Source organism: Patiria miniata, unplaced genomic scaffold, assembly GCF_015706575.1.
Source record: "Patiria miniata isolate m_02_andy unplaced genomic scaffold, ASM1570657v1 HiC_scaffold_19, whole genome shotgun sequence".
In the NCBI taxonomy this organism is placed as follows: domain Eukaryota; kingdom Metazoa; phylum Echinodermata; class Asteroidea; order Valvatida; family Asterinidae; genus Patiria; species Patiria miniata.
Window position 1 is genome coordinate 959,572 of NW_024037057.1, and position 13,511 is coordinate 973,082.

The 13,511-nt window shown below is 39.0% G+C and overlaps 1 protein-coding gene across 1 annotated transcript in view; it reads right to left on the reverse strand.

Moving 5' to 3' along the window:
• LOC119725992 (hyalin-like) overlaps positions 1–13,511 on the reverse strand; it is a 46,541-nt gene that overhangs the window by 13,510 nt on the left and 19,520 nt on the right. The window contains exons 4-9 of the mRNA XM_038197612.1: positions 5,849–6,097; positions 4,668–4,955; positions 3,709–3,957; positions 2,488–2,775; positions 1,529–1,777; positions 308–595 (exon numbers count right to left, since the gene is read on the reverse strand). Of these exons, the coding sequence (XP_038053540.1) occupies positions 308–595; positions 1,529–1,777; positions 2,488–2,775; positions 3,709–3,957; positions 4,668–4,955; positions 5,849–6,097 (1,611 nt within the window). The remainder of the gene's footprint in view (positions 1–307; positions 596–1,528; positions 1,778–2,487; positions 2,776–3,708; positions 3,958–4,667; positions 4,956–5,848; positions 6,098–13,511) is intronic.

Here is a 13,511-nt window from a genome sequence, read left to right on the forward strand (position 1 = left end):
TTCACTGTGAAGACAGTTGTGCATCCGTTATATCAGAAACACTTGTTTCACCTGGATATAGCGATTCGGTTCCTAACTTTGTCTTGTGCAGCTGAAGTCCGTTATTTAGGTTTTTCACTTATAAAGTGGATAAGCACATTAGTATTAATATAAGTGAAGACAATTGTGCATCTGGTATATCAGTATATGTTTCACTTGGATTTACGAATTAAACTCTGTTTTATTAGTTAATGTCAGTTTATTGATTTTCAGCTAGGGTTGGATATCCATCCGCTTTCTGGCAATCTCAAGTTAGAAAGAATCTTACCATAAACTTCAACATCCCAAGCGCAGTAGTCCTCATTTCCAGTGGCATCTGTAACCAGGTAGAAAAAGGTGTGATCACCAATGCCTAATACCACAGCGTCCCCGACGGTCCACGTCATTCCATTAGGCTCACTGGAGTTAGGACTTAATTCCGTGACGATAACTTGGAAGTCTCCTGAGTTGTCTGAAGCGACGTAGTCATTAGGAAACATCACCGTGGCGTTTGGTTGGCCTGGGTCGGTTGGAAATGATCCATTGGGTGGGCAGGAGATGACAGGGGCTTGATTATCTACGGAGGAGATTTGACAGGGAAACTATATGAACATACATACTACATATATTTCAAACTCACACTGCGCGGTATTGATCGTAGATTCGCTAGCAATCAAAACACTTGGTAAACACCAATTTCAAGACGATTTGTTTTCCGAACATTCTACACTCGCTGCTACATTGTCATTTGACGTTGGTGTACTTGGGAGTGTACTTGTGTAATCTGTATCCGACTCGGTAACTAAAGTTACATTCTCACAAGAATCGAAATCTGGAGACTCATTATCTGAATTAAAGAGATAAAAATGAATTTAAAAAATACAACGAACACAATTCTTTATGTGATATTGTTATCAATATGTTTAGGTTAGTAACGCGTCGAACCCTCGGTTTTACATTGTTCAACTTTTTAAACCATGCAAAACATAGGCGCATTTAAGCTAAAAAGGGTGTTAAATTTACTTAAACAACGCCTTCCACAAGGCGTTTCCAATGTAAACGCAATGTGATAATTTAGAGAGCTAATTCCAGCATGGATACAAATTTCAAGTCGTTAGGCAGTCCAGGTCTGTCTGTCGGCACCATGGACCGAGTTACCAGCGAAGTACTGCGTATTATGTTTATTATCTGCTGGGTTTTGGTTAGTCTACCGACTTAGAAAACATCTTTTGGGCAAATTTTATTTAAAAAGTTCAGCTTCCGAGAGAGAACAAATAATAGCCGATCCGTACCATTGGTAAATTATTAATTATTATAATTCCGATATTTTTTTCGACATCAGCGTATCGATTTCTGGGATTAGTTACTTCGCAATTGATGTCCCTTCTGAAATATTTAGCAAAATCGTATATTACAATACGTCTGTTCAGGTTCGTTCTGATTGTTTCGATGAAAATAAGTAGTAAGACATGTAAGTAAAAGAAAACGTTCTTTTGAAGAACAGCAATACCAGTGATTGTGACGGTGAAGTTGCATCGTCCCAAGTTGCCATCAGGGTGAGGGTCCATGGCAGTAAACTCCACAGTGTGTACACCAATTGTGAACATTTGTCCTGATGTGTGAGAGGCAACAGGAGTCGACACTACGCCAGAGTTGTCAGTCACAGTTGCAAGTGACCAGCTAGCCATGCCCATATCTGATCCATCTATGGTAGATTCCTCCACATCAGTGGGGCATTGTAACAGTGGTGGTTGGTTATCTAGGATATTGATAAAGATACGAAATTGCTACTTTACTTGGTTTACTTGATGACAGGGCCTTGATTATCTACGGTTCAAATTTAATATGAGAAAGTAAGAAAGATTCTTTAATGAAACACATTATGAGGCATTTTAATTATGGTGGGTGGTAATCTAAGATATTTACAATACAAGAAATTGGAACTGAACCTTATTAGGTCGGTTAGAACACTGTTTGAAAAAAAGCTCATATTGTGCAGGCAATCATACATATGAGATATCAGAAACACCTGTTTCACCTGGATATATGAATACAGTTCCTAACTCTGTTTAATTTAGCTGATGTCGGTCCACGCTTGTCATATAAATGGCTGAATATTCAGCCATCTTCCAGCAATCTAATGTTAGAAAGTTTAAATATATTTTACTGTGAAGACAGTTGTGCATCCGTTATATCAGAAACACTTGTTTCACCTGGATATAGCGATTCGGTTCCTAACTTTGTCTTGTGCAGCTGAAGTCCGTTATTTAGGTTTTTCACTTATAAAGTGGATAAGCACATTAGTATTAATATAAGTGAAGACAATTGTGCATCTGGTATATCAGTATATGTTTCACTTGGATTTACGAATTAAACTCTGTTTTATTAGCTGATGTCAGTTTATTGATTTTCAGCTAGGGTTGGATATCCATCCGCTTTCTGGCAATCTAAAGTTAGAAAGAATCTTACCATAAACTTCAACATCCCAAGCGCAGTAGTCCTCATTTCCAGTGGCATCTGTAACCAGGTAGAAAAAGGTGTGATCACCAATGCCTAATACCACAGCGTCCCCGACGGTCCACGTCATTCCATTAGGCTCACTGGAGTTAGGACTTAATTCCGTGACGATAACTTGGAAGTCTCCTGAGTTGTCTGAAGCGACGTAGTCATTAGGAAACATCACCGTGGCGTTTGGTTGGCCTGGGTCGGTTGGAAATGATCCATTGGGTGGGCAGGAGATGACAGGGGCTTGATTATCTACGGAGGAGATTTGACAGGGAAACTATATGAACATACATACTACATATATTTCAAACTCACACTGCGCGGTATTGATCGTAGATTCGCTAGCAATCAAAACACTTGGTAAACACCAATTTCAAGACGATTTGTTTTCCGAACATTCTACACTCGCTGCTACATTGTCATTTGACGTTGGTGTACTTGGGAGTGTACTTGTGTAATCTGTATCCGACTCGGTAACTAAAGTTACATTCTCACAAGAATCGAAATCTGGAGACTCATTATCTGAATTAAAGAGATAAAAATGAATTTAAAAAATACAACGAACACAATTCTTTATGTGATATTGTTATCAATATGTTTAGGTTAGTAACGCGTCGAACCCTCGGTTTTACATTGTTCAACTTTTTAAACCATGCAAAACATAGGCGCATTTAAGCTAAAAAGGGTGTTAAATTTACTTAAACAACGCCTTCCACAAGGCGTTTCCAATGTAAACGCAATGTGATAATTTAGAGAGCTAATTCCAGCATGGATACAAATTTCAAGTCGTTAGGCAGTCCAGGTCTGTCTGTCGGCACCATGGACCGAGTTACCAGCGAAGTACTGCGTATTATGTTTATTATCTGCTGGGTTTTGGTTAGTCTACCGACTTAGAAAACATCTTTTGGGCAAATTTTATTTAAAAAGTTCAGCTTCCGAGAGAGAACAAATAATAGCCGATCCGTACCATTGGTAAATTATTAATTATTATAATTCCGATATTTTTTTCGACATCAGCGTATCGATTTCTGGGATTAGTTACTTCGCAATTGATGTCCCTTCTGAAATATTTAGCAAAATCGTATATTACAATACGTCTGTTCAGGTTCGTTCTGATTGTTTCGATGAAAATAAGTAGTAAGACATGTAAGTAAAAGAAAACGTTCTTTTGAAGAACAGCAATACCAGTGATTGTGACGGTGAAGTTGCATCGTCCCAAGTTGCCATCAGGGTGAGGGTCCATGGCAGTAAACTCCACAGTGTGTACACCAATTGTGAACATTTGTCCTGATGTGTGAGAGGCAACAGGAGTCGACACTACGCCAGAGTTGTCAGTCACAGTTGCAAGTGACCAGCTAGCCATGCCCATATCTGATCCATCTATGGTAGATTCCTCCACATCAGTGGGGCATTGTAACAGTGGTGGTTGGTTATCTAGGATATTGATAAAGATACGAAATTGCTACTTTACTTGGTTTACTTGATGACAGGGCCTTGATTATCTACGGTTCAAATTTAATATGAGAAAGTAAGAAAGATTCTTTAATGAAACACATTATGAGGCATTTTAATTATGGTGGGTGGTAATCTAAGATATTTACAATACAAGAAATTGGAACTGAACCTTATTAGGTCGGTTAGAACACTGTTTGAAAAAAAGCTCATATTGTGCAGGCAATCATACATATGAGATATCAGAAACACCTGTTTCACCTGGATATATGAATACAGTTCCTAACTCTGTTTAATTTAGCTGATGTCGGTCCACGCTTGTCATATAAATGGCTGAATATTCAGCCATCTTCCAGCAATCTAATGTTAGAAAGTTTAAATATATTTTACTGTGAAGACAGTTGTGCATCCGTTATATCAGAAACACTTGTTTCACCTGGATATAGCGATTCGGTTCCTAACTTTGTCTTGTGCAGCTGAAGTCCGTTATTTAGGTTTTTCACTTATAAAGTGGATAAGCACATTAGTATTAATATAAGTGAAGACAATTGTGCATCTGGTATATCAGTATATGTTTCACTTGGATTTACGAATTAAACTCTGTTTTATTAGCTGATGTCAGTTTATTGATTTTCAGCTAGGGTTGGATATCCATCCGCTTTCTGGCAATCTAAAGTTAGAAAGAATCTTACCATAAACTTCAACATCCCAAGCGCAGTAGTCCTCATTTCCAGTGGCATCTGTAACCAGGTAGAAAAAGGTGTGATCACCAATGCCTAATACCACAGCGTCCCCGACGGTCCACGTCATTCCATTAGGCTCACTGGAGTTAGGACTTAATTCCGTGACGATAACTTGGAAGTCTCCTGAGTTGTCTGAAGCGACGTAGTCATTAGGAAACATCACCGTGGCGTTTGGTTGGCCTGGGTCGGTTGGAAATGATCCATTGGGTGGGCAGGAGATGACAGGGGCTTGATTATCTACGGAGGAGATTTGACAGGGAAACTATATGAACATACATACTACATATATTTCAAACTCACACTGCGCGGTATTGATCGTAGATTCGCTAGCAATCAAAACACTTGGTAAACACCAATTTCAAGACGATTTGTTTTCCGAACATTCTACACTCGCAGCTACATTGTCATTTGACGTTGGTGTACTTGGGAGTGTACTTGTGTAATCTGTATCCGACTCGGTAACTAAAGTTACATTCTCACAAGAATCGAAATCTGGAGACTCATTATCTGAATTAAAGAGATAAAAATGAATTTAAAAAATACAACGAACACAATTCTTTATGTGATATTGTTATCAATATGTTTAGGTTAGTAACGCGTCGAACCCTCGGTTTTACATTGTTCAACTTTTTAAACCATGCAAAACATAGGCGCATTTAAGCTAAAAAGGGTGTTAAATTTACTTAAACAACGCCTTCCACAAGGCGTTTCCAATGTAAACGCAATGTGATAATTTAGAGAGCTAATTCCAGCATGGATACAAATTTCAAGTCGTTAGGCAGTCCAGGTCTGTCTGTCGGCACCATGGACCGAGTTACCAGCGAAGTACTGCGTATTATGTTTATTATCTGCTGGGTTTTGGTTAGTCTACCGACTTAGAGAGAGAGAGAACAAATAATAGCCGATCCGTACCATTGGTAAATTATTAATTATTATAATTCCGATATTTTTTTCGACATCAGCGTATTGATTTCTGGGATTAGTTACTTCGCAATTGATGTCCCTTCTGAAATATTTAGCAAAATCGTATAATACAATACGTCTGTTCAGGTTCGTTCTGATTGTTTCGATGAAAATAAGTAGTAAGACATGTAAGTAAAAGAAAACGTTCTTTTGAAGAACAGCAATACCAGTGATTGTGACGGTGAAGTTGCATCGTCCCAAGTTGTCATCAGGGTGAGGGTCCATGGCAGTAAACTCCACAGTGTGTACACCAATTGTGAACATTTGTCCTGATGTGTGAGAGGCAACAGGAGTCGACACTACGCCAGAGTTGTCAGTCACAGTTGCAAGTGACCAGCTAGCCATGCCCATATCTGATCCATCTATGGTAGATTCCTCCACATCAGTGGGGCATTGTAATAGTGGTGTTTGGTTATCTAGGATATTGATAAAGATACGAAATTGCTACTTTACTTGGTTTACTTGATGACAGGGTCTTGATTATCTACGGTTCAAATTTAATATGAGAAAGTAAGAAAGATTCTTTAATGAAACACATTATGAGGCATTTTAATTATGGTGCACTCTAAAAACGGATTGGTTGAAAAAACTACCAATCTAATTGGTTGACCCCATATTGGTTGTTTCTAACCAATATATTGGTTAACTAGTGACCAATACGTTGGTTGTCCACCAACCAATCTTATTGGTTGGGCAATAAACCAATCCTTTAACCAATACATTGGTCAATAGTAACCAATGTGTTGGTTGTTCGACACCCAATCACATTGGTTGAGCAATAAACCAATCTTTTAACCAATACATTGGTCAATAGTAACCAATGTGTTGGTTGTTCGACACCCAATCACATTGGTTGAGCAATAAACCAATCTTTTAACCAATACATTGGTCAATAGTAACCAATGTGTTGGTTGTTCGACAACCAATTACATCGGTTGAGCAATAAACCAATCTTTTAACCAATACATTGGTCAATACTAACCAATGATGTTGGTTGCTCAGCAGCCAATCACATTGGTTGAGCTATAAACCAATCCTTTAACCAATACATTGGTCAATAGTAACCAATATGTTGGTTGTTCGACAACCAATTACATTGGTTGTTAAATAAACCAATCCTTTAACCAATACATTGGTCAATACTAACCAATATGTTGGTCGATCAGCAACCAATCACATTGGTTGAGCAATAAGCCAATCCATAACCAATATATTGGTCAATAGTAACCAATGTGTTGGTTAATTCAACCAATTACATTGGTTGAGCAGTAAACCAATCCCTTAACCAATCCATTGGTCAAAAGTGACCAATATGTTGGTTGCTCGACCAATCACATTGGTTGAGCAATAAGCCAATCCTTTAACCAATACATTGGTCAAAGGTGACCAATATGTTGGTTGCTCGGCCACGGTCTACCAACCACATTGGTTGAGCAGTAACCAAACATTTAACCAATACATTGGTCAAAAGTGACCAATACCTTGGTTGCGCTCGGCAACAATTTTATCACTTCCACATTGGCTGAGCCACCAACCAAATCCGTTAACCAGTACATTGGTAAAATGTGACCAATATTTCCGGCAATTAATCATATTGGTTCAGTTATCCGACCAATTTTTTAACTTTTGCATTGGTGAAGTGACAAATGTGATTGGTTGTCAAGCAACCAATGGCATTGGTCTATAGCAACGAACCAATCCTTATTGGTTGATATTGGTCACAATTCGTAACCATTGGGTTGGTTAATTGTCAAGCAGCGAATCACATTGGGTCAGCAATGAAGCAATCCTTTTTTTATATATTTGTTCAGACATATCAGTCCTTATTAGTTTTAACCAAAACAGTGGTCGACTTGAAGTGGCCAGATATAGGTTGGTTGACCGGTAACCAATCACGGTAGGACCAAATCCACTATTTTGGGGGTGCAAGATGAGCAGTGTTCTAGCTTTTCACAGGAATATCAAAGGAAAATGTAATATAATTGTATGAAAAAATCTGTCAATAATACAAGCGATTCAATGGCAAACAAGGAATTAAAATTCCAGTCCTGTTTGTCAAAGATGTCAAACATTTAATTTACTGCATTTACTCTGGAATGACCCTGTATAAAAGTGGAATGTTCCTGAAACCACGAGGATGGAAGTGGTCAGCACTGTCTGCACACATGCGATTTCAAACTACCAAACTGCTACCTGTGTTCCTTGCTCCATGCTTCGACAATCCCACTGCTTGCATCTTTTGACTGTTTCCTCTGCCTTTCAGGTAGGATATGTTTACATTTTATATGGTATCAACTTAAACAGATTATCTGTGTATGTTTTGCATTTCGAACATTTATCATCTGTGGTCACTTGACCATTTTGTAAAGGTAAAAGGTGAACCACCTAGTTTTAGCGAGTAATTTTCTCTGGTACCTTAGCAAGAGATTTTATTTTATCTTGGCATAATTTGCAGGTTGATGTACTTTGAAGAAAGCTTAGACTTTTTTCTCACTGGTTTTCAAGACTGTGTCTCATATTTTGGGCTTGAAGAAAGTTAATTTTCTTTTCAGTTTTGTCAGTTGTTCATCGTTCAACTTTTTAATTGTGACGGCCACACTCTGGGTCAAAATTGACGATATTTTGGTTCTGGTTGCGGATTTATTTCTTGATTTTTCTTCGGATGTTATTTTGCTTAAATAACTCTTGTCTCAGAGAGTTTATAATATAGATTATTTTCCTGATGTTTTTTGTATAAAAGTTGAGTTGAGATTTTCTTTGGCCCAGCCAGGCCTCGTGGCCCACCCAAGCCTCGGGCCTCGTGGCCCAGCCAGACCTCCAGGCCTCGGCCTTGGGCCAAAGCCTGGGTTGGACATTCCGGAGACACATGGTAGGGTAATCAATTCTGGGGTCGTGGTTAATAAAGTAGCCATGCTAGCCTGGGACAAAATGTCTCGGACTGTGGTTAATATACTACCCTATGTTCGATTGAATTTCAGAGGCCAGTACCAGTTGGGCAGAGTTGGGACATTAGTGTCTCTGGCTTTTGATTTGTTGGCAGAGTTTGGCCAGAAACAACTAAGGATTTTTTTCCCCATTTTTTGGTGAAGAGGCTTCTTTGTTTTATAAACTTGCCAAGTTCTGGCTAGAGTGTAGGATATCTTTAGTAATTTTTGTATGCGTTATTTCAGTATAGATAGGCTTTCTGATAGGTTCTGATTTCATTTTTTTTGGTCAAATAACGAATTTTACTTTAGAGCTCAGTTCTGACTTCATTAAAGTTACCAGTTTGGTTGAAATAATGTATCCTATGTGGTCCTTTTCAGAGGAATTCTGACCAGTTGGAAAACTCATGTACACATGGGGTTAGATATAGTGGCTAGGATAGCCTTGGATTAAACACATTGTGTGTAATCTATTTTAGGTTTTGTGAAACTATTATGTCCACAGCAAATTTAAAATTGTGTAACCACTGTCAAATATTGTGTCTCCCTTTAATCTCCCTTGCATAGTTGATCACATCTTTGGACCCATGGACAACTATGTTACAGACAAACTGACAGAATGGGGGATAGAAAACATGATAGATAGATTCAGAGGCAAGTCTATTCAAGATTTTGTTTAAACATCCACAATTGTAAGCATTACAAATTGATTGTCAATGGGCGGGATTTTCTAAAGAGCGGGTTATAGGAGCGTGGGTTCATGTGCTTACTAGTAATGAAAAAAGTACTGTTTTGTAGTCCCCTGGAATTGAATAAAATGTTTGGCCACTGTTTTGGCAGATATCCATGCTACTGCAGTTATTTGAACAAAATTGGGAGGCCGTTTTGTTTTAAAATATAGACAGTGTCTTCTTTAGCTATTTATAATTTTCATGCTATTTCCTGACACACGTGGGCGCTGCTGTGATTTTTATACAAGGCAGCTAAAGCAGACACAACAACCGTCCACATAGTTAAAGTGAAAGTCACATTGCACAGGAAAGCAGTATTTATTGTACTTACATAAGAATTAAATAACGAGCAAATAAAACAATTAACAGACCTGACTTAAGTAAAGACCCAAAAGTCAACATTTTTACATAAATCAATTATCATATGCAGTAGAATTTGTCTTATATGACATCTCATTAGCATAAACAAACATGTGCCCAAAACAAACACCTCCGCATTTGCAATATACTTGGGGAAATACGTGATGGCAATGTATGAACAGTACAATAATACATGCTATTGGAATTTAATAATCCTATTTCCAGGTGTCTTCAAACCACATGGCAGTGATAAACATGCCTTTTAAGAACCAATCAGACAGATTATTATTTTAACTGGAAAATTAGGACTGACCTAATAAAAGATTTTAATAGAATTTTTTTTTTATTATTTGTTTACAGAGGAAGAAATTGATCAAGAGAGTTTCTTGATCCTCGACGAAGACTTGATTCGAGACATCTTCCCGAAAGTTGGCCCCAGGGCAAAGTTTCTTCGGAAGCTACAGGAGCTAAAGGTTTTTGACTCAATACTTTCTGACCTTCTGTGAAATATGGGCTATACCTGTTTCAAATGTAAAAAGGAAATTCCTAGAGTTTCTCAAATGAGATGGCATCTCAGAACAATGCACAATGTAATAAGTGATGATGAAATATTTATGTGTTATCAAGATGGTTGTATGCGCACATTCTCTAGGTATAGTTCTTACCGCAAACACCTACTTCAGTTGCACCCAGAATGTGAAGAAGCTGTAATTGAGCAGGATAACAATGATGGTGATGGCATTAACGCATACGAGTCAGACATTGAAATTGGAAATGAAACCCCAGATGAGCAAGATGACGGTGTTGATTCCTCCATGGTTGATGCAACAGAGTGGTCAGTACATGATGAGCACGGCGTCTGTAAACCAGCAGCTGCATTTATAGCCAAACTGCGAGCCAGTGGGTCGATGACTATGCATAACGCGGACATGGTTGTAGAGAACTCTTCCAGTATTGTAAAAGATATTGTGGAACATCTACACAAATTCACTCAAATGAAATTGAAAAGTGTTGCTGAGAATCCAGAGGACCTGAACAACATTTTAGATGAGGTACAGTCCAAGTTTGAGCTCCATGAACAACCATTCCATGGTCTTACATCTCAGTACATGGAGAACAAATACTTTGTGAGAGAAGGGTCTCTCATAATGCCACAAGAAATAGTACTCGGTCACAGAATTGAGCAGCAGAACCATAGGATATCAGGAGTTACAACTCAGGTTGTGAAGTGTGACACAATGTCATATGTGCCTTTGCAGGCAGTATTGAAAAACTTCTTGGAACTGCCTGGTGTATGGGAGGCTATCCAACAGAACAAGTCAAAGAATGATGGTGTACTCAGAGATTTCCATGATGGCCAGTACTACAAAAGCAGTGCTTTACTTTCTCAACCTAACTGCATTTCACTAGGTCTGTTCAACGATGATCTGGAAACAACAAATCCTCTCGGCACTCACACAGGGGTCCACAAGCTTGGCTTCTTTTACTACATTGTGAAAGAGCTGCCTGCTGCATACAACTCCTTGCTGGTCAATTGCCACCTTCTGCAGATATACTATTCGGCAGACAGGAAAAAGTATGGATTCTCCAGAATTCTAGATAATATCGTGGATGAACTTCAGCATTTGCACAAGGAAGGAATGGAAATATGCGTAAACAATACAAAGATACACGTTGCAGTAGCATTGGGCCAAGTTTCTGGCGACAATTTGGGGATGCACGGCCTCTTTGGCTTCGCAGAAAGCTTTGCAGCAAACCATCCATGTAGGTTCTGCATCATTCATAAAGAAATGATGCAGACTACCTACTTTGAAAAGAGAGGACTTTTGCGAGATAGGGCTTCTCATGAACAGCATGTTAAGGATGTAGCACAGGACCCCACTTTAGTATCTGAAACTGGGGTTGTTGGCCCATCAAAACTTAATGACCTCAAGTACTTCCATCACACAGAAAATTACACACCAGATGTGATGCATGACTTCCTTGAAGGAATATGCCCTTATGAGCTCAAGCACATCTTGAAGGCGATCATTCAGGAGAAAAAGTATGTGACCCTTGACACACTAAATGAAAGGATCCGCTCCTTCAATGATGGCTTTTCTGACTCTGGTAGCAAGCCAGCTGAGATTTCAATTAACTCTATCAACAGCGTTGATGGCACAGTGAAGCAAAAGGCAAGTGAAATGTGGTGCTTGATGAGAGTGCTGCCATTGATGCTCGGAGACATTATTCCAGAAGATGATGATCACTGGGAGTTGCTGATAAGTCTCTGTGAGATTATGGCAGTGGTATTTGCACCAGCTATATCAAGTGAAGCCACTTTCTTTCTTCAGCATCAGATTGCAGATCATCTCGACCTTTTCAAAGAGTTGTTTCCACAGAAAAGGCTTCTTCCAAAACAGCATTACATGACACACTACCCAAGGTGCATACGACTTGTGGGACCAATTGTCAGATTTTGGGCCATGCGGTTTGAAGCTAAGCACAATTTCTTCAGGCGGCTCTCTCACATCGTGTGCAATTTCAAGAATATCTGCAAGACAATGGCAATGAGACATCAGTTGGCACAGTGTTATCGCATCTATTCCAATGCCCACATCAGTTCTAGAGCCCTAGAAATAGGGAGTGGCAGTGTGACAGTACTGGCAAATGTGGAAAACAGTGCAATAATTTCAGAATTGCTGAACTGTGGTCTCTATGAAGATATCTACTCTGCAAAGTGGGTGAAATACAATGGAATTGTCTATCGTCCTGGTATGGGTATTGTGCTGGGTGTTGATACGGAATCAGAAACCCCTCACTTTGGGAACATCCTGTATGTCTATGTTCTGGATGGTGTGGTTCACTTCATTGTTGAACTGTGGCATACTCAATACTTTGATAGACACGTGTTTGCCTACTGTGTGAGAAAAGTGGAGCCTCTCATGTTGAGACATACCTCTCCAAAGATTATCCTAGATTCTCAGCCAGTGCATTTCAGAAGCTCAAACCAACAGGGAAATGAGGACTTTTACATTGTGATGAAGCATAAGCCATGGTACTAATTTAGGTAAGTGTTATATTGGATTTACTGCATCACTGGTGAACCAGTCATCTCTTTTGATCTGAGCAAATACACATTTATACCTAGATAATGTGTGCATACAGTGAGATTGCCCGATGATGAAATTGTGCATTGTTTAGGGCCTACCCATTTCTTCGACTATCAAAAGATTTATTTATTATTTTTTCTTTTAATTCACTATAATTTATTTGATACATTTGGCTACTTTGATATAAGTTACTGATATTAAGTATAAACTAAATGCAGCAATTAGGCAAGTTTCTAATAATACTAATTATCATTGCAAATATTCATGCCATATTCAGAAACATCAGCAGGATGACACCACAGCAGCCAGCGATGAGCATAGTAATCCAGATTCCGGAAGCACTGGCAGCTCCAGTCGCACTTCTACTCCTAGCTGTGGTATCAGCAGAAGCTCCAGCCCAACATTGAATACTAGTGCAGATCTGCAGACACCACCAGCCAAGAGACCAAGACAGCAGTTTGTAAGTACATGTATAGCAGTGTAAACAATTCATTAATTGTGAAGCAAATGTACCTTATAAAATTGTAGGGCCCCTAAATCAAAGTTGAATTTTCCCTACTCTTAATTTATCCAGTTATTTTCCATCGTGTACAGGACATCAAAACGACACTTGAGAACCACGGTGCTTCTGGCCGGGCCATACTTCAAGAGTATGAGGACAAGCTGACCTTATCCCGGGCTTCGCGGGTCAAGCTGGTGCAAATAACAGTCAATCTGCTGATT